This window comes from Brachionichthys hirsutus, chromosome 18 (assembly GCF_040956055.1).
Source record: "Brachionichthys hirsutus isolate HB-005 chromosome 18, CSIRO-AGI_Bhir_v1, whole genome shotgun sequence".
Taxonomy (NCBI): domain Eukaryota; kingdom Metazoa; phylum Chordata; class Actinopteri; order Lophiiformes; family Brachionichthyidae; genus Brachionichthys; species Brachionichthys hirsutus.
The window spans coordinates 6476635-6497311 of NC_090914.1; the positions used below are offsets into that span (position 1 = coordinate 6476635).

The window sequence follows — 20677 nt, forward strand, 5'->3', positions numbered from 1 at the left end:
CAAACAATATCAATATCAATATTTATCCTTCCGTTATCCGTCTTCTCGTGTGGACACTTCAAAGGACAGGAAAGTTCACAGAAGCAGCAGTGACTGTGAAGGTCCCAGCGGGCAGTGAACCATCTCTGGTTGTGTTTATGTCATTGTCCCAACTCGATCCGGTGAGCCGGTGTGGCCGCGCTATGACGCACGGTGATGTCCCTCTTCGCTTTCAGCCGACCGCGATCACGGGTCGTCCTTCGGTACCAGCGTTCACAAATCACGCACGACGGAGCGGCCACCCCTCCACGTCTTCCTCTTCTTTATCCCGGGGATAAACCAGGCGGCGCTTTCAACTGGAGTGCGAGAGAATTGACAAAGGTAGAGGAGGGGATTCGGTGCACGCGCAACAGCCAATGGAGGCCGCCAGCTGGTAATTGGGAGCCAATCAGGATTCATGGAAGGCGTGCACCGGACAGAAAGAATGGAAGTCCAGACTCCGGCTCAAACAGCTCCGTCAGAAACGCTCTAATCCCGGAAGCAAGACTACTTTCACAGCGCGCACGCGGGCACACTCGTGCGTAAAAGCGTTGTAGAGTGTCTCTACACGCACACACACACACAACTCGCTTTTACGCGCAGCCCGGTGAGCGTCGGGCTGCGCTCGGTCGCGCGTAAAAGCGTTGTAGAATGTCTCTACACACTCACACACACACACACACTCGCGCGTAAAAGCGTTGTAGAGTGAATCTACACACACACACAACTCGGACATTCACCGGACTGCGCTGAGTGCGCTCGGTCGCGCGTAAAAGCGTTGTAGAATGTCTCTACACACGCACACACTCGCGCGTAAAAGCGTTGTAGAGTGTATTTGGTTTATCGGGGCTGCCCTCTACTGGATGCGGATACTTGTTGCAATCAAAGGCAACATAATTGAACGACTTCAGCGAAAAAGCCCAAAACAAAAAGTATAAAGTTGAATTTGTTTTGTCCTCAATTTCTACTCATTTTTTATCGCATTTTTTTTGACACATTATTACTTTTTATTCAAGAGCCACTTCCTGTTTCCAACACTGGATTCAAGTAATTCAAATATGAGAGCAGTTGGAGCCAAACGCAACGCACTGATCAGTTCGGAGCTCAGAGCCGGATCAGCTGCGGGAGTTCCCTCTCCCGCAGAAGATCAAAGTAGAGACGGTCATCACATCACAGAGGGCGCACCGCCATCACTCCACCCACGTCACCATTTCTATTATCGCCAAAGACACTCTGCTCTCGGGATAGTTCACTGCCCACACCAGCAAATTCGCCGTCTGTTCGGCAAATAGCGTCCAAATATTTAAAGAAATAAAAACGAGAAAGCGGAAACAGGTCAGCGCAGAAGAGAATGACATCAGTTTGTACTTGTTCAATGTGAGGTAAACGCAGCGGAACACGATCAATGCGCAATCCAACCCAGAACACTGCGTCTCTTGCCCCCCCCCCCCCCCAAAGGTACGTCGTCATCGCCGGTAGTTCTCTCGCTTTGACCGCGCACTCTCTGTTGGATATGCTCGGCGGATAACGCCGTCCAGCCGGCCGCAGCACCAGCAGCAGCCGCAGCGCTGCAACCCGCGGGAGAGACGCCAACCGGAGGACGCAGAGACGGAGGGACGGAGGGGTTTAGGAACACACCGACCAAGCATGGCTGCCCAAACGACATCATCGTGCACTGGATCCACTCTGTTGCAGCCAATCAGCGACATTATTAATCTCCCTCTTGACCAGGTAAACGCGCTTTATGGATGTAGATGCGGCTCGGTAAAAAAACAAACGCGTTCAACGGGATAGTTTGCGTGGCATCGGTTGATGATGCGCTGCGCTAATCTGTCTAAAACGTTGTTTTACCATTTTGCGGATTTATTGGAAACGCGTGCGTAAAGTCGCGGAGGCTTCACTCCCATCATCAGATGGGAGTGAAGCCTCCGCCTGCTGCTATTGTCTTTTGTCTCTTCCTCTCGAATGTGAAGGTCCCTAATCCAGTGTTTCCAAAAATCTGATGCTCGGGAAGACCGAGATCCATTTGATTCGATAGCGTCGGATCACCGGCGTAATCTGGATTACCCAGTTAAATTTCTCCGAGCGTTCACTGAAGTTAGCCCCAGAACGGGTGTGCATTTAGGCCGCAATGGCTCAGCAGCTGGAACTGTGCCGTCCTCGCTTTGAGACAGAAAGTGAACCAAGTTTCATTTGAGAAATGAATGTGCTGGAAAAACCGAAACCAGATCATGAGTTCGGGATGAAAGCCGATTCTGGATCTGCCATATGTGATTTGATGATGATATGAGATTTGGGATTAACGCGATGGAGCGTTTTTTATATTTTAGAAGCGGATTGAATTGAGTCGCACCTTGTGGAAGTTTTTACATTTGCAAACCAAAACCATGGTTTGGGGGGGGAGGGGGGTAGATTTGCTGTGCTGCAGATCATTTTACTGCTCATCTTTACTCCTCTGTGCTGAGAGACGGCACCACACCTTTTTAAATGGGATTGGCAATCACTGCCAGGTCTAGACTAGAGACTCTAGAATAATGAGATGACTATTCTTGAAATGTAGCCACTGGCTCAAACATGATGTCTCTTCCTGCTCCTGTTTTTTATAGTGGACTATGTGATTCTGATGCCGATCACACGGCAGAGTTACTTGCCCTCATCTTTCCCCGTATTTCCTCTCAGTAATAGGATGATAGACATTCTCTAATATGACACGCAGACACATATATGAGGTAATAAAACTGGACTCAGACCTGCGTTGTTAGTACACTTTACCATTTTACCCCTGGAGCTTACTCGTAATTTCTCTTTATTTTGAATGCTGGCTGAGTGAGAGAGAGAGCGAGGGGGAGAGAGAATGGCATTAGCCAAATGGAACAAACAATCACGGTCAATGGACAGTTTGTCGGGTTCCTGCCAACTGGGCGCTCTCGTGTGCCAGGACCGCTGTCAGCACCTCCGGAATCGATGCGGCCGCTCGGATACTCTGTGATCTGTGTCTGATAGCCACACTTGTTTAAATGAAGCTGCTGCACTGTGGAGCCTTGTTGCTGCAGATGCTGAACTCCTTCCATCACTTCAGGACTCGGAGGTAGATGTGAAGCATCATGCACAGCTTCACACGTGTATTTTATTGGGCAGCACTTTTCTACCCGAGACGGTAATCCATATCGGTCTCCCGACACCGTTGCCGTCATGCTGACATCATTCGTGGCGTCGCGCCATCTCCAGATAAATTTTTCCTCAATAATGCATCCGACAGACTGTGACATCCAATATTTAGTTTCAGTCTGAAACACACAAAAACCCTGAGGTAGAACATTTAATGCTGTTTGGTGAGGAGATTATCTCTTCGTTCTTTTATATATATATTTATCAGCTTTTTGACAGCAGGAAAACGATCTCCTGCTGCCCTGGACAGTCCTTGAGGGGTTTTTTTCCTCTTCATGCATTGGACTAAGGAGTCTCAAGAACCTGAGAAATTCATTGGACGTCCACTGATCCTGCATGTAAGCTTAATGAAATCTCACAAGAACATGTGGTACAAGATGGCTCAACGGGCCGACGAATGGCAACAGATTGTTGGAGCAATGTGTGTGTGTGTGTGTATAAATATATAAATATATATATATAGTCTTTTTCTTTTAACACTGCTTTGATATTTCCACAGAAAAATAGCATCGCAGCTGGTAAAATAAGCAGCTGTGGGGCGGGGCGGGGGGGTGATGACATCCCCCCCCCCCACACATACAATGAACTGTAAGGCTCGCTGGATTGCATGGCCTTGGCGAAGGTGGATCAGTGGGGGGGGGGGGGGGGGGGGCTTGCATGCAGCTGGTTGACAGCGCTATCAATCTGAGGGTGTCTAGAGAAATGTGCTGCGTGTGTAATGAGGCGCTTGACCTTTGAACCTCGTATTTAGCTTCTCCTTGTTGTTGCTATAGCATAATGCACGTAGTGAATGGTGAGTGCACGGATCAGAGGCTTCTGGGGGATGTAAATGTTTCGCGTGCCGGCAGTGACCTTTTCAAAATGGCGCAGCAAGAGTATCCATATGCACGGAAGTGCATACAGTGTAGCTTATCGATTGATCATCATTGACAAGCGACTCTGGATATGCCGTCTTGTGGTCACTCTTGTTTCTGTCAGGTGATTGGGGGGTGGGGGGGTGGGGGGGGCACCTACGGAGAAAGCATGCAGCCTGCACGATTTAATGTGTCAGCAGTCGATCTAGCACTGCAGTGCTTCAGCTGCCAGCTGGCCGGGTGGATGCAGGGATGTTTGCCGTTCTCTGGTCACAAAAGGCTCGCTGCCCGGCTGTACAATCGCTCTTCTGTTTGCACGACATGTCTGGATTGCGGTTTGTCACAGCGAACATGTCGGGTCATGACAAACGGCCTCCTTTTGCTGCCGCTGCTCGCCTTTTCTGCCTGGTCTTTGTGCCGTGCACCGCCGAGCCTTCAGTGTTGGAGGGGTTTGACTCACTGACTCCTCTTTTATCCACTCACAATTCCCCGCTATCATCGGCACGGGACTGACCGACATCGCCACAGGTCGAGGAGCTATTTGTAACGGCTTCTAAAGGCCGCCTGCTACTGACTGAGTTTTGGACCGCTGCTCTTACTTTTAAGGCCTCAGGCCTCCACAGAGCATCTCCTTCTCCCCTATGTCTTTTAATTGGCGCTCCTCCAGGGAGTCTTATTCCACCAATTGATTTCTTTCCTCATGACTCTCTCTCTCTCTAATGGAGGGCTGCTTGGCTGCTGCTCTTGCTGTTATGGCCCACAATAAACACAAGCATGTGAGATTCCTCCTGAGGGTATATGGACACAACCATGATAACATTTACCCGGTGCCTGATGGCAGGCTGAAACAGGCGGGTCCACATAAAGGGGTCTTAACCTAAGGGCTGGGGAAACTGATTATATCAAACGTCCACCACAATATTCTCCTGTAATGAACCAGGCTCTCATTTATTTTATTTTAATATTTGATCATGAGTCTTGGAGGGATGTTAGATTATGAGGCCCAACAGTTTCCCAAAATAAAACTCTGTCGTTGCCCTCCGGTTCAGCCAGGACTCCGGCGGGATGAAGGAAATCCATCCAATATAAAAGAGAGGACTTGAATATTTATTGGTGTGACTGTCAATGCAATCTCAACAGGTTTTGTCATCTGCGTGTGAATGTCTGCTCCTTCAATGCCTCCGAATGACGCTTGAAAAACGATTGAATGATGGCTGAACGTGTTAAATAGTGAGAAAGCTCAGAAACGCACTGTAATACATTTTATGTATAAGGCGCCTTTCAAGGCACTCGAGGTCGGCGTGCAACAATTTAAAAGACACTCGTATAAAAGACGCATTTAAAATGCAAAAGGAAAAATTGCGGGGTTTGCAGCAGAGCAACGATGGGGAGAGAAGTTGCGTATATGCCTGCCTAAATTGGTGAGCATTGACGTGAGTGTGATGTGCATGATTTGGAACTCGGATTGTGTACAAACGGCACCTTTCGCAGCACTGCCTGTTAACTCCTCCTCCCGACTGCTAATTAACCTGAATTAAATGGGACACGGGCTGCAGATGACGCATCTTCCAGCGGTTGTCAGGGAAGCGGCAGTCGACGGTGACGGGGCCAGAGACTTTACTCAAGCAGCAAATGTCAGTTACTTAACATGCTTATGTAAGCCGAGCATTTCCAGCCTTTTTTTTTTTATTTTTTTGGCGTGACTGAAAAGCTCGTCTCTTATGCTGTGTCCTGTTTTTGATACTGGAGTGTTATTGTTACATTTTCACCACCGGACTTCTGAGTGTCTTTTTTTTTTTTAATGTAATTTTTTTTAATTAAATGATTGTACATTTATAAAGCTTGTAAGCACTCAGAACGGATAATGTGAGTACTTGACTGCAGATTCTTGCCAAAATGCCTGTAGTCACTGGCAGAGATCGTTGTTTAAAGGTTGTCTCTTTGCTCACACCGATGAGGACTTGTGCAAAAAAGGTGCTGTATCATAGCAACTGACCGCTTTCTTTTTGTGTTTCGGTTTTGGCTGCCCATGCTGTGAATATTCTGTGTTTCCTCTCTGAGATGTATGCCCTTTCCCCTTTACATGCAAAATGTTCTCATGAAGGCATGAGTAGGACTACAAAGCCTGCCTCCTGGAGCAGATGTTCCATTTAAGATGTGAAGGTGGAGATGCGCTGGTCTGGAAGAGAGAAAGATACATTGTTCTGATTGAAGCAGGAAGTAAAGGAAACAATGTTGCAGGAGAATCAGGGAGTCCTTTGGACCGTTTGAGCTTCTCTACGGAGGAAACAAAGTAACTAAATGAGCCGAGCTGCTGCAGAACGTTATAGATACATTCACAGGGTGAGAAGTAGGACACACACACACACAGTTAAAAGAGCCTGGGGTTAAATTGACTCCAAAGGAACACCAATGTGGGCAATACACGTTCAGCATAGTGCAAAAATATCACGATAATTGTACCCATCAAATTAGGACTTTATTATTAGTATTAATATACTTTATTATTATCAGGAAAAAAGAAAAGAAAAAGTGAGCTATTATTTTTGAATGATACATTTTGAATGGGTTCAAATTTGATCCAAAGGATAAACCCGATGCCCTTCGTACCTGTGTAAATGTATTGATGTAAGTTGGTGTGATTCCATCAGGATTATGTTCTCCCTGGGCTCCAGGATGAGCCTTCTATTCTTTACAGGGGGTTTCATGCACTTGAAGAAAGGATACACACGTTGCGTGTGTGGTTCTGGCCCAGTGCTGCCGCCTGCTTTGTGAGGAACTGTTGGTCGTTCGACTATAAATAGTCCGCCTAACCGTAGAGCCTGTGTGGTATCTGTGGATCAGCTCCGCGGAGGAGGGCGCCGGACAGCATGATTGTGTGTGTGCTTTAATTTGGCTGCTCCTTTGTGTGCAGCACTTCAATGCAACTGAAATCAAATATAGGCAATATATTGCTTATATTTGATTTCTATCAAAGTGCTTTCTTTGACAGCTTGCCTCTTGCAACCAATTGTGCCACATCTCGTCAACCAGGACTAAAGTAGCCGCCTCGTTGGCTTGTGTTTGTGTGATGGAGGCATTCCTCAGCTGTAGTTTCTCCCTATGTTCATTCAGCACTTGACTTTTCTTACGACATGACTTTATCCATGTGCAACGGCGATGCCTTCGGATGGTAAAATCTGCACTTTCCATCTTATTCTGGACGTTTTCTGGCGCTTTTCTCCGTCCACTCCCTCTATAACGTTTTCTACCAGCCTTATCAACGGCTGTTTTTAATCCTCTGAATTAGACACCTGAGCGCTCGAGTGCCAACGCAGTGTTTTGAATAGATGTAGCCTACTCCCCTCAAATTTGAGCATATAATACAGTCTGTGAGGCTACAAGAGTTTGGCTTCCCTCCGGTCTGGCAGCAGCAGAGACGTGAATCTGCGTGAGTCATGGCGCGCTGCAGCTGACGGGAATGAAATGAGACGATGCAGGACGGGACTGTTGCGTTTACACAGTGAAGAGGGTTGGAGTGAGTGGTGACTCAATGACACGGGAAGGGCGGGGGGGGGGGGGGGGATGCAAACATGCAAGAGAAGACCGTTTATGACGAGTTTGTTCGTCTTTGTGTCACCACCTGAGCAAAGAGCTCTCTCGTGGGAAAGCGTGCCCCGCTCCAGGAGAGAGCAGGTCAAACTCAACAAGCCGTTGTATTGAGATGGTTATCTGCCTTTTGTATCCCATGGGAACCAAACGCACTGCATTTTCATCTTTGCTCACGCGGCAAAATAAAGGCCAGGCAGTGTTTAGAGACAAATAAGTCAGATCAGATAGATTTGTAGTTCCTGCATATCGTTTTTTCACATTCTACTCCCGTTATTAATGGATTGCCCAGTTTATCTTACTTAGATTTCTGCCTGAGTGCTGCTAACCTGATACGTCGTCGTACTGCAACTAAAACTAGGCCAAGTTCCTCTTTCATTTATGGTTGAATGACTGGAAATAGCTTCCAGTCTTAATAAAGGCATTGGTACACAAGCCCTTCCTCTACAATCCGGCACAATGCGTCATTGCTATTTTCTGACCCAACCTGCACTTGTCAATTTCATTGCCGTCTTTTCATTCATCTAATTAGCAATGTCCTCTTGACTTTTCTCACAGCGCAGTCTGAAGTAATACAAGCATGAGATGACGCCCAGGGCCGTGGGTTGGGTCAATATTGGTTGCATGAGAAGGCTTAGTAGTCTGATCTGTGTTTGTGCCGAGTTGGCATTACTACGACAGCGTTTTCTACTTGAAGCATTTGACATGTAAAGCAGGGGGAGCTGGCTTGGGGAGCCATTATGTTTCATGGCATCATGTAGCTGACGTCTGGGATTTGATTGTCGTGCACTCGCAGTCTGTGACCAGTGTGCTGATAGCCACACTTTCCACTGTGGCCCTCGGTGCCAGCCTCGTGACTCTCGTCTCGCTTTTATTTCTCACTATTGATATGCCTTTGCGTCTCTCTGATCTCCAAGCCTTACATGGCTAAAACCCAGTCGTCACTGACTTTGGATTAAATCTCACATAATTTCATTTCTATATGCCCGTCTGCAGGTTAACTTCGTGGCGTGCCAGTTGTTCGCCCTGCTGATGGCTGTGTGGTTCCGGATTTACCTCCACCCCAGCAAGACCAGTCCTTTCATCAGGCATGTGGTGGCCACACTGCTGGGCTTATACTTGGCTCTGTTCTGCTTTGGCTGGTAAGTCACTGCTCTGTTTATCCTGTAGTTTTTATTCTTGTTATTTATACTGTAAGCCCCACCCCCTTGTCTCCATCCCAATCTTTCACATCACTTCCTCATTTGCTGCTTCATCTGTGGCAAGGCAAATTTGTCGACCGATTTCCACTTAAAAGGCTGTTCTGTGTGTAAAAAGTGATGAAGCATTAACCTGGTTCAGGACTCATTGTCCAAATGATCATGTCTGTTTTTTTTGCTGCTTGTGACTAATATAGAGCAAGTCCTTTTTTTAAATACCTCTACATAAACCGATGCATTAAAAAGTTGATATATAGTATTCATCTTATGCCACTCATTTTAATACCATCCTGTGTTATGGTGCAGAAGTTGAAACGAGCCAGTTATTTGCTAAACATCTCCCACAGAGGAAGGACCAGGTTCTAACTGGAATTGTTCATAGACTCTCTATCAGCATGTCCCTCCTCATCTTCCTCATGTGTAATTCATGAATGCATCTCAGTCACACTTTTATCATATGCGACACACTGATATTTTCAGCTTCCATTGTGCGTGGGCGCACACACACACTGATGTTGTTCTGACTTAGAGGGCATCTGGCCCTAGATGATCTGCCTCACAGATGCTGCAGAGTGTTGGTTTATTTCAGGATGTCTTCCTGCTATGTCAGACACATGCTTGCTTCTGAATGCCATCAAGGGATTGTTGAACTGTGTCTGTTAAATCTTTTCCTCTTCCATGCACTTTCGGCATTGGTAGATGCCAATTTAGAGAGTTCCAAATCTATGCACACACATTCTGGATTGGATAGAAGAGGATGACTGCTCTGTCCATTTGCTGCAGATTACACAGGACTGGTAACAAAGGTCTGCTCTCACATGGCCTGACTGTGGTTTCATAATGATGTTACTTCCTTTTCCTAATGACCGTAAAGCATGACTCATCAGGATATGGACCGTAAAAAACGGAGAGCAAACAAAGGTCAATATAATCCAACAAATGGAAAAGGATTGTTTCATGAAACATTTTTCTCTCGTAAAATAACAAACAAAGACAACATGGCAATACTATTTTAAAGATTGAATTAAAGTGCCGCTTCATCCACGTCTCTCTGCAGGTACTCCCTTCACTTCCTGGTGCAGAGTGGTCTATCCTACAGCGTGATAGTCTTCGCTGGCTTGGAGCATATGCATAAGTAAGTCAAGTGTGGTTGGAGAGCAAATGAAATGCAATGTTATGTTTTCTCCTGAAACCGGAACAGAAGACAGAGATGAGCCGAGGATGAGAAGAGAATGCGACTTGCATCGCTTCGGTGTGGCACAATGCTCTCTTGGTGCTAGCTCTGATTTTTAGGCATACCAACCTCGGTCACCATGACTATGATAATTCTGCCCCCCCATCAGCACACACACACACACACACACACACGTCTTTGTTGTTTTTACCATGCGTGAGCGGTAGGCGTTATCCTCAGATAACTACATGATAGCAAACCATTCATCATTCATCACAGCGATGAGCGTCCTCTAAAAGAAAGCGTCAGAAGCCAGGGGCACGCGGGACATCTTTACTCCACATGACATTTAGTCTCGCAGTCACATCGCGTTTCCCCCCACGCTTTTAACTCTCTGCATGAACATTAGTCTGCAGATAATCCACATTACTTCAGCGCTTATGAAAATGAAATCTGTGGCTGTTACCACACCCAAGCCTGCGCACCCTGCATCCCATTCAGAGGTGAAGTTCCCCATTACTAATGGATAGGCTCATGTTTGCGCAGGGCTCTGAACCTGCTACCTGTGATTTCTAACAAATATATCACTGTGGCAGGTTGAGGTTTAACTCGGGAGTCTTCTTAAAGTTTAACCATTGGCCCGGTTACGCAGGGCTACATTTAACCCTTTCATTGTCATATTCACTTTTGCATTTGTTCCTCGAGTCACTTTTCTTCCGGCGTAATCCTGATAGATTCGCCGTCCCTTTCCCGTGATTATCATTTCAGCCATTGTTTCTCTACCACATCCTGAATCTCTCATTTCCATTTCCCAGTCAGCCGTTTATCTCTCTCAGTGCAGTGAGAGCTGTGAGGCTTTGATCACTACAGTGCACCAGACCTCTTGTGTTCTGTGTACAGTGAGCTTTATGGGATCGCTAACATCCCTTTTCCTGGACTGTGAGCACGGCTTTCAGTATGAATCCGGGTGGGGAGGGACTCTAGACTATTTTGGTCAGTGGTGAGGCGTCATGTTTCATGCTATTCACTCTTGTGCATCGCTGGATCTCTCACTCCTCCCCTCGGCTGTTCCCCGCACCCACTCTGGATGACAGTTCACCTGTTAGATGTGGTGAGCAAACAGGGGATGTTCCAAACGCTTACAGACTCTCATCGCACGTTAACGCAGCACTGCCTGCTGGCTGACTGCAAGGAAGGACTGCGAATGAGATAATGCAAATATAAAGCGAGCATGTTAAACTAATTGTTGCACTTGAGCTGATTTTCCTTTATTATTTTTTATGAAAGGACATGATGTGCTTTATTACCGCCGCCAAGGAGGTTGTGTTTTTGACAGCATTTGTCTGATTGTTAGTAGGATTACAGAAAAACTGCTGGATGGATCTTGATGAAAATATATCTGAAAAAGGGTCTTGGTCTAACTTGCATGCCATCACCTTTTGAGAACAATATGCCTGCCTGGATACAAAAAAAAATCAAACAGTTTAAAATATGCATTCAAAATCACAGCCATAAAGGGCTCTGATATGCACCATCATGCACCACTTTATTTAGATCCACTCTAAAATGAGTTGGCTTCTCTCCAGACACCATCCCAAATCCGTCGACGCAGTTTCACGGTAATTCATCAACTTATTTTGTTCTGGATCCACTACAAATCTAATTTATTATTTTTATGCTACATACCGAAGTAAAAAAAAAAAAATCCATCGTGTAGTTTTTGCATTTAGTAGACAGAAACAGTGGTTTAAAAAAAATCAGGAAAGGGTGATGCTGAGTGAGACTTCTTTCTTCACCTATTTATCCAGAATATAACCTTAAATCCCAAAAGAGACAGTTCGAGAGCTCTTAAGCCGAGCAGACGCATAACAGCACTGTGTCACTGAACTTTACCTCTCAAGGATGGTCGACATACTCCTGAAATCATCCTCCTACCCAGCAGGCATCTCCAGCTCCGGTTACAGTCGCTCAGCTAATGCCATTTTATTTTTATCTTATTGTAAGCTTGTTTTAATTTGTCTTTGTTTTGATATGAAAGCATGTCTAAGAACCAGATGGTGGAACAGAGCCTCAGAAAGAGGCCTTTGAGGAGGGATCAGACATTTGTCTTAATATTCTTTCCTAGTTTTATCTCTGCACATATGGTATATTATCTACCTGTGGTTTTGCCCGTTGACCCATCGACCGCTGTCCCACAGTGGGAAGCTGGCCTACTTTAGTCCCGAGTGGAAATGAAACATGCGCCCCACTGAGCTGTGAATTATGCAAACACAAATCGTACGAGGATCAAGACAGGATTCCTGGTGGGCCAACTGCAAATATAGCTCACGCCCTACAGCTGCCAGGAGAAAAAGCTGATCTCGCTGAAGTAAAGTAGTTGCTAAGGGTTGAAAATTGTAATGAGAATAAATACATTATTTTACCATGAGAATCCCATTCGTATCTTTTTTACATAGGAATCCTGGCCAAGACCGGCAGCAATAAACGGGGTTTAATAAGAACCGACCTGCACACAAATAACGGTTCACGTAGAACTGATTTAAAATCATTGTATGTGAAAATAATTCTGTATCTGCACAAAACAATATCTGTATCAGTGAAAACACATTTGTAACTTAAAATCTTTTCAAGACTGAGCAACACACACACACACACACACAGTGATTTGGGTTTGCTTTTTGCACTTTACTGCAGAGACTAAGATTAGCACTTGACTGGATTATTTTGTGCCACAAATGCTGGAGATTCTGGATGCTTGATTACTTGACTGTGTCTTGGACTCCTGACACAGTGGGCTCTCAGAAACATCAGGCTGGCCTGTGCAGCACAATCCTCTTCTTGTTGGCAGTGAGGAACGCCAGCGAGCTTCATCTGGAGCTGACTCTGTACAATAGGCATTAGTGCTGGCCTGTCTTTGCCCTTGTGTTGAAGGGTCGTGTTGGTCCAGTGACGGAGACACATTACTGCCTGATCTTCATCCCCCTCCTCTTCCCACAGCTCTGCTCTGCTACTGAGGCCTTTTTGTGCTGCGTTTTGAACAAAGTCCTTGTTCTGCCGCCGACGTACGAACAAAGCGATGGACTGTTTCCTTCTCAGGAACCAAGAGATTAAAAGCACATGCAGATAATCTGCCTGAATGTTATCATAACACTGTGAAGACGACATTTATAAGATTAGAACATATTCACCAAAAGTCTAGATTTTTGCCTTTTAATTTACTTTAATTTATTTTTAATCCCCCCCCATCTTCTCTCTTACAGGTACTGCTTCATCATAACTCTTGGGTATCTGATAATGTGTCAGATCACACGCGTCTACGTTTTTGACTACGGCATGTATTCTGCAGATTTTACGGGGTAAGTTACCACAGAGCTGCCTTCAGTCGGACTTTGTCGCAAATTATATCGTTTGATAGAGAAGTGTCCAGTAAGAGAAGCAGGAATGCGTTTTGCACGGCCTGGTCAACAGTGACTGCACTTCTTGTGGTTGGCTCACACTCTGTCAGACGGTCTAACAGCCTGCATTCCCAGCAAGGGGCGCGTGGGGGGGGGGGGGGGGGGTGTAGTTTCTAAGCAACCTTATACAAATCCGTAATATCTCAGTGAGTCCAGAGATTTCACGATTTCAGCTACTTTGTCTAATGGCCCTCTATTTCTCTTGCAACCTGCAAAATGGTGTTTTTCCAAGACTTCACAGTGAGCCCGATAACCAAACGTGCTTGATCTAGTCATGATCCAGAACTGCTGATGCGAATGTCTAAAGGGCCGATTTATATAACATCTGAATGCAGGCTGAGGCACAAGAGACTGGATTTTACGCTGGACTTTTGATAGCGAGGACAAGAGGGAGGAAGATGAGTGGAGCCTCACCAGTTTTGAGCCTGAAGAACAAAGGAGGACAGAATGAACAGCAACAGGAAGCTCAAAAAAGACCTGAAATGAGCTTGGGTGGGGGTGGGGGGGGTCTCATTGTAGAGGTATTACTACAGCTGCCACTGCTGTTATTATTAGTGGAGGATTATTGTCCAAGGCCGTTAGTTACCCTTGTAAAATGCAACAATACAAGTTACCAGTCCAACATCCTCTAGAGTGAAAACCAGGACCAGAAAATTCAGAACAAGGATGTAAAAAAAAAAAAAAAAAAAAAATCACTTTTTTCTCCTTTGATGCTTTTTTTTCCAGGCCCATGATGGTAATGACACAGAAGATCACCAGCTTGGCGTTTGAAATACACGATGGTAAGATCATGATGAGCAGATGTTCCTGCTCCCGAGTAAGCGTCGGACAAAACGGAAGTGAAAACGCTTCAGTTATCTTTGAAGGGGAGGGGAGGGGAGGGGGCGGCTCACACGACCTTAACTGACTGGTGAACCAGAAAATGAGCACAAACACAGTCAGGCAACCGCTTCAGAGCAGTCAAATGAGAAACAGACAGTAATCCGCATCCTGCGAGAACCTTCACACCCTGATACCAGCTTGCTGTTACACACACACACACACACACACACAGAAGTTAACCAGAAGCAGGGTTGCACGTTGAGCCGTGCTCCCCACCTTATGTTTGGCCCGTGATTCCAAAGCTGACTGTGAGCGTTCCTCCAAATGAGCTGCATTGCTTCAGGTCATGCTGCAAAGACACGCTGATATTTAGCCCAACTAACAGAACCAGCCCACCAGTGGCATCGTACCTGCTGTCACTGTGGATGGTTGGTTTAACGCATTGCTGTACATGAATGCACCTCGAAGATGTATTTCTCCTTCTATCTATTTGTAGGTTTGACCAAGCGAGATGGCCAGCTGACTCCCAGTCAGCGATACCTAGCTATCAGGTACGTGGCCCAGGTATGTTTTCACTGCTTCAGATGGATGGGGTTGAATGAAACAGCTGGCCCTCTCTCAAGATTAGAAGTGAAACATGTTACGTTGCTTATTTTAGCAGGCTCCGTCGCTCCTCTGGGGAGGAAATTGCTCGCTCTCCCCGGTGCTGTGCCGTTTGTGAGGTTCTCGGTATCCTGGAAAAAAACTACGCATCTCATTCGACCGTTATCGGAGGAGTGCTGCGTTCTCCATTTATCCTGCGTTGCAATAGCAGATTCATTTCTCTTTTGGAGAGAGGAATGCGGTTAAGTTGCAGTAATAATAATGTGAAAAGCAGCATTTGAGAGAAGGGGATGAAGCGATTGGTGTTAGTTCCTATATTTTAGCTTACAGACCTTCGTTTCCTTCGGCGTTATGCCGACCATTACAAATCAAAACTACTTGGAAGGTGAAGTTTAAAGTCCCTCCTTTTTTCTCCACTTGACATTCAGTAGATTAGATCATGTTGGTTTCCCTCTGGTAGCCTTTCTGACATGTATTTCACAGGGCGGCGCATTATGGCATGAAATGATCTCCTAATTCCTTTCCTGATTATGTCTGCATCCATCTGCTCCACGTGGCCTTGCAGGCGGATGCCCAGCCTGCTGGAGTACCTGAGCTACAACTGTAACTTCATGGGCATGCTCGCAGGCCCCACTTGCTCATACAACGACTACATGGCCTTCATCAAAGGGACGAGCTTCCAGCCGCGCCACCAGGAGAACGCCAACGGCATGGGGAACGGCAAGTGCAAGCAGAGTGAGCCTTCACCGAAGGTACGGCCTGATTTCTAGTGCTTGTGCCATGCAGAGTATGAAGAGTTCACTTTGTAAAATGCCTGCATTTAAATCAAATTAAACAAATTAATTAAAGTGCGTGGTTATCATTTTAATCCATTTTAAGAGTGGGAGAATGTTATATTATAATGCGTTTGGTTTCCTTCTGAGAATTTAATGTGCCAAATGCTAATGTCTAAAACTGAAGGTTATTGTTCTTTTTCTTGCTTACGTCTTCATGCATTAATCATTTAATTACACTGCAGAGTTTGTGTTTGGGGAAAGCTGAACGACACTCAGTCAATCCTAAATGTTGATTCATCGCATCATCTAATGTGGTTATAATCTCGTGTAATTTTCTCCCCTTTAATCCCACCCTCCTCTCTGACCTCCAATAAGAATGATGTCATCTCCAAGCTCTGCACTTGTGCCGTCTCGCTGGCCAGCTACGTGTGGCTGTGCAAGCTGCTCCCGGTGGAACGCTCCATCGATAATGACTTTGTCAGCTCCACACCATTCTACCTTCAGGTTATTTACCTTTACCTGGCCATGCTGGCTCTGAGACCAAAGTACTACTTTGTCTGGACACTTGGTGAGTTTGTCATTTTGCCTTTAGGTATAACTCATTATAAAAAAAGTGTTTAGGTAGAGCTTAAGTGGGTTTCGGTACTTATTTTAACAGCATTTCTTGACTTGTACTGCCATCTAATGTTGAATTGAGAACTGCAATGCTTTGTTTCCAACGTTGAATGCATCGGTTTCTATCATTGCATCACAAAAATAATATATTCTGAAGATGTGGAGCTTATCTTTCTGTGGTTGCTCAAATACTCAGAAACATTTGCACCTCTCTCCTGCAGCTGATGCTATCAACAATGCTGCCGGATTCGGTTTCAATGGATATAACAAAGATGGCTCCCCGCGGTGGGACTTGATATCAAATCTCAGAATTCTTGAAATTGAGGTTTGACATTTTTGTGATATATAGATATATATATATATCCAGATAAAGATCCTTCTCAATTGAAAGCCTAACAGTATTTTATTTGCTTTCACTTCAGTTTGCCACCAGTTTCAAGAGTTTCCTTGATAACTGGAACATCCAGACAGCTCTTTGGCTCAAAAGGTAAAAAAAGAGATCATTCATGACTTACATAATCATCCATAATGTCACTACATATTATTTCAAGTGCAGTTTGATTACATTTTCTGTCTCTAAATGATTTTAACCAAAAACTGTATGTGCATCATCTTGGTTTCTCCCTCAGGGTGTGCTATGAGCGCTGTACTATCAACCCCATCGCTGCGACCTTCATGGTGTCGGCCATGTGGCATGGAGTTTACCCCGGCTACTACATGACCTTCCTCACCGGTACTGTCATGACTATGGCTGCACGTGCAGTAAGTACTCACTTTCTGTGTTTACAGCACATCTACCGAACCTGATCCACAGAACGAAAAAAGAAGAAGAAGATTTGATCGACTTAGATGGCTCTTGGTGTTTAGGATGAGTTCTGCAATTGTGATCGACATTTTTCCAGAAAGTTAAATATATCTGTATTTCACTATTTTGGGAAAAGTCAGAGCGCTCCTCAGATTTGCAGCAGACCACAAACTGAAATCTTTTCATAGAGAGTAAGACGTTAATTATAAAGCAGTGTCCCACTTAAACCTCATGTGTAAGAGTGGAGACCATTCACCGCTAATCTTTGGGAATGAAGGAGACAAGAAGGTATTTCTATAGAAACAGTGGTGTGCTGGTACATGTGGAAACTCGCTCAATAATTCCAGATAATCTGCTCAGGTCATGAAGGGTTCATCATCTGAAGGCTGCTCAGTGAACTCCGACAGGCTCTGTGCTTTCTAAAAGAGAACAAGGCAGCCAGTGGCCCAGTTAAAGCTGCTGACCCCTGCTATAGACTTGCGGTCATGATTAGATCTCTCTGAAGAGTAATGAGACTGAAAAAGACAAAAAGAGAGAAGATCAATTGATTGAATTTAATAAACGGAGCGGCGTACGTTGTGAAGTTTACAGATTAATTTGCGTTGAAAACTCAAAGGGCATGCCTGCGTTCTTCTAGGTAAGGCACAACATCAGACCATACTTCCTGATTTCTGACTCCTACAAATGCGTCTATGATGTCATCACGTGGGCGTGCACTCAGATTGCCATCAGCTACACGGTGGTGCCATTCGTCCTGCTTGCTGTAGGACCCTCGCTCAAATTCTACAGGTATGTTTATCCCACTGAATTGTGTTCGAGCTGTTTTGTTGATGTGTTTTTTTTTTTTACTGTCTCATTAAGCTTGTTGATGGATTTACTGGCTACACTTTAGAAAGTAACACTTTTTCATTTGACTGGTTCCCTCATGTCAGGCTATAACAGCTATCTAGACCTCTTAATGGGGGGAGGATTGATGAGGAGGAAATAAAAAGTGCGACCTTAGCTTTGTGTTGCAGCTGCTTTGGAATAAAGGTCCAACAATGGTCCGTGTCGTGCAGATGAGGATTGCCATTAAATCGGCACGTAGCTGCTAAACGGCAGATGTAAATGACTCATTAGAGCAGCAGGGATGTGGGAGAAGAAGGCTGAGTGGAATAACGAACGTATCCATGTGCATCATGTAGGTCAGGAGCATAATGAGCCTCACTGACCCGTCTGCTGCGGTAGGCCGCGCTCAGTATTCAGGCTAGTTTGAAACATCTGCGTTGGCTCATGATCGCGTCAGCAAGAATGCAATTTTTAATTCTAAATTTATCTTCTGATGTATGACTAATCCATGTTTTAGTCTCGTCTCTTGCCCAAAACTTTCTCAGCTTTTTTTTGTTTAAATGTATAATTATTGTTCATAGAAGGAGAAGACGATGTTCTTTGAGGCTGCAGAAAATGTGATGCCAAATAATCCAATGTTTGTATTGATATGGAGCAACTGAGTGACAGAGCAATGCAATGCACAACACGTTTCCTTTTTTTTTGTGTGTGTGCAGACATTTTTCTCTTAAACTACTGATAAAGTATGTGTTGACTTGATTCTCTCTGCAGGTCCTGGTTCTTCTGCGTTCACCTCCTCTGTCTCCTACTGGTGTTGATCCTACCTGTAAAATCAAGGCGGCAGCAGCAGGTCAAAGAGCAGGTGGACGGCCCACAGAAGGACGGCCTGCAGGACCGGACGGACCACGACAGCACAGACAACAACTGCAACCGGAAAGACAAAGCCACATGATGAGGCTCTGGACAGCAGTGCACGCTCCCCTCCAGCAGCAGAAAGACTTGAAAACTAGAAACCACTGAGCGCTGGAGCAGGGCGGGAAGGTTTCCTGACAAAGAACCAAATATCTGACGTGCTGAAAATCCCAACAGGCAGAAAACATGAATGAGTGTTCTGTCACAACTTCCAGTAGCGAGGATAACAGCAATCACACAACAAGAATACAGCACCAAGAGGTAACAATGGTCCAAGTGTAAACTAACGACTAACAGAGGTTGCTGTTTGTTGCATTAGTGGAAATGAAGACTCCCAAGCTGCCTTAAACCCTCGATGTACTTGTCTCGCGAGATAACGAGAAGTTTCACTACTGTGGTGTCAGGTTACACTAACTGAATAAAAGGGCAATATGTTGAGGGTTTCTGTCATTGTCTGGACACAAACCTCTGGAAATGGAAAATGTGTTTGTGTAAAAGAAACATAACCTTAATCATCAGCTGCCAATTTCAAACAGGCCTTAGGATCCTTGAAATGTTTTTTTTTTTTAGATGTCAGTGTCTTTTTTTATGGGAGAAGAATCCATTTCATGTGTTGTGACAATGCTACTTGAAAATCCATTTTCAGTGCTTCTTTTGCTGGGATGATTTGAACTTTGCTCGACGCGGAGGGTCACGAAGTAGAATTCCGATTCCGCCCCCTCCATCAATGGAAAGTCTAAATAAATTTAAAAAATTGCTCAAAAGTTACTAAATGGATTGATATATATATATATATTTTTTAGAATTTTTCATATCTGCTGCTTTGTTGATAAAAACAATTTATTAGATACACGTGTCTTTTGTCGTGAGTTTATTTGTGATTTAGATTTGATTTAGATTTTTTCCCTTAAGAATATCTCATGTAGGTTTCAGGGCTTTGCCCCCCCCCCCCCCCTTCTGTTCATATTTCTCACCCAACAGGTGTCCTCTGTGCGCAAATGTCTTGTCTTTGTAAGCAAGGTTCCAAACTAGATAACATTTTATGACTGGGCTGTTAATATCATTGTTGAACACATATTGATCAAAAAGATTTAACATTTATTTTAAATCCCACAAAGCCAAATCTCTGCGGATTCACTAGAGGCCTGTGTAAGTTATGGATTTTATATCATTAATGTTATAAGCCAATAAAATGTCAAATAAACTTGTATTGATGCGCCGTGCATAAATGCAAGCAAATTATTAGTGTGCAATTTGCATTTGTCTATGAGGAAATCTGAGAGTTTATGTGCTTGACAGTGAAATATGCTTGATTTAAAGGGGTAGATCCCATGTTGTGGTAAATGGTCTAATCTCACACGGTGTGTAATTATGTTAGAATTAGGGATTGTTAAAGGTGCATTTACTGTAGGATGGCAGAGGCTGGTTCTTTAGTTTAATCCATGTGACACTTTAAGACTTTGTTATAATCGAAATTGCAGTCCACTCACGTGATTTTATTCTGTTTCTTTAAACAGTTTATTGGTTTAGTCAGGAAAATGGTATTGAGGAAGCAACCTGAAGATGCCTCGTTGATTCAGAAATGGAAAGACACCAATTTTATACATATAAAAGAAGGGGATATATATTCATTTACACAAAATATTCTTTTTCCAGAAAATGTCATTTTGGTTGAGGTTGTGTTTGTTTCATGTAAAATATGAAGGCAGCAGCAGAGTAGAAGTTAGAAGTATGGACCGCTTAAGATATTTATGGGATGTTCTAACATTTCCATATTCCTGCCATAACTGTGTATCAAATTTCATGTGATCTGTTCATGATCTGGTCTCTATTTGCAGCCTGGGCCCTGTGTGTGACCCA

At 44.7% G+C, this 20677-nt stretch overlaps 1 protein-coding gene across 1 annotated transcript; it reads left to right on the plus strand.

The window, feature by feature from the left end:
* Nucleotides 1–1665: 1665 nt before the first annotated feature.
* mboat2a (membrane bound O-acyltransferase domain containing 2a) lies at nucleotides 1666–19251 on the plus strand. The gene is made up of 13 exons (XM_068751922.1): nucleotides 1666–1749; nucleotides 8625–8770; nucleotides 9885–9962; nucleotides 13262–13357; nucleotides 14183–14238; nucleotides 14775–14829; nucleotides 15447–15633; nucleotides 16033–16225; nucleotides 16494–16597; nucleotides 16695–16759; nucleotides 16902–17034; nucleotides 17715–17866; nucleotides 18677–19251. Exons 1-13 carry the CDS (start codon nucleotides 1666–1668, stop codon nucleotides 18855–18857), a joined length of 1530 nt encoding a protein of 509 aa, XP_068608023.1. The 3' UTR covers nucleotides 18858–19251.
* Nucleotides 19252–20677: the final 1426 nt, after the last annotated feature.

Bases quoted from the DNA above. Each gene is read 5' to 3' on its own strand.
- mboat2a (XM_068751922.1), top strand. From the start codon at position 1,666: ATGGCTGCCCAAACGACATCATCGTGCACTGGATCCACTCTGTTGCAG. The intron at 1,750-8,624 runs GTAAACGCGCTT...GCCCGTCTGCAG, and splicing joins TTAATCTCCCTCTTGACCAG to GTTAACTTCGTGGCGTGCCA. The intron at 16,598-16,694 runs GTTTGACATTTT...CTTTCACTTCAG, and splicing joins TCAGAATTCTTGAAATTGAG to TTTGCCACCAGTTTCAAGAG.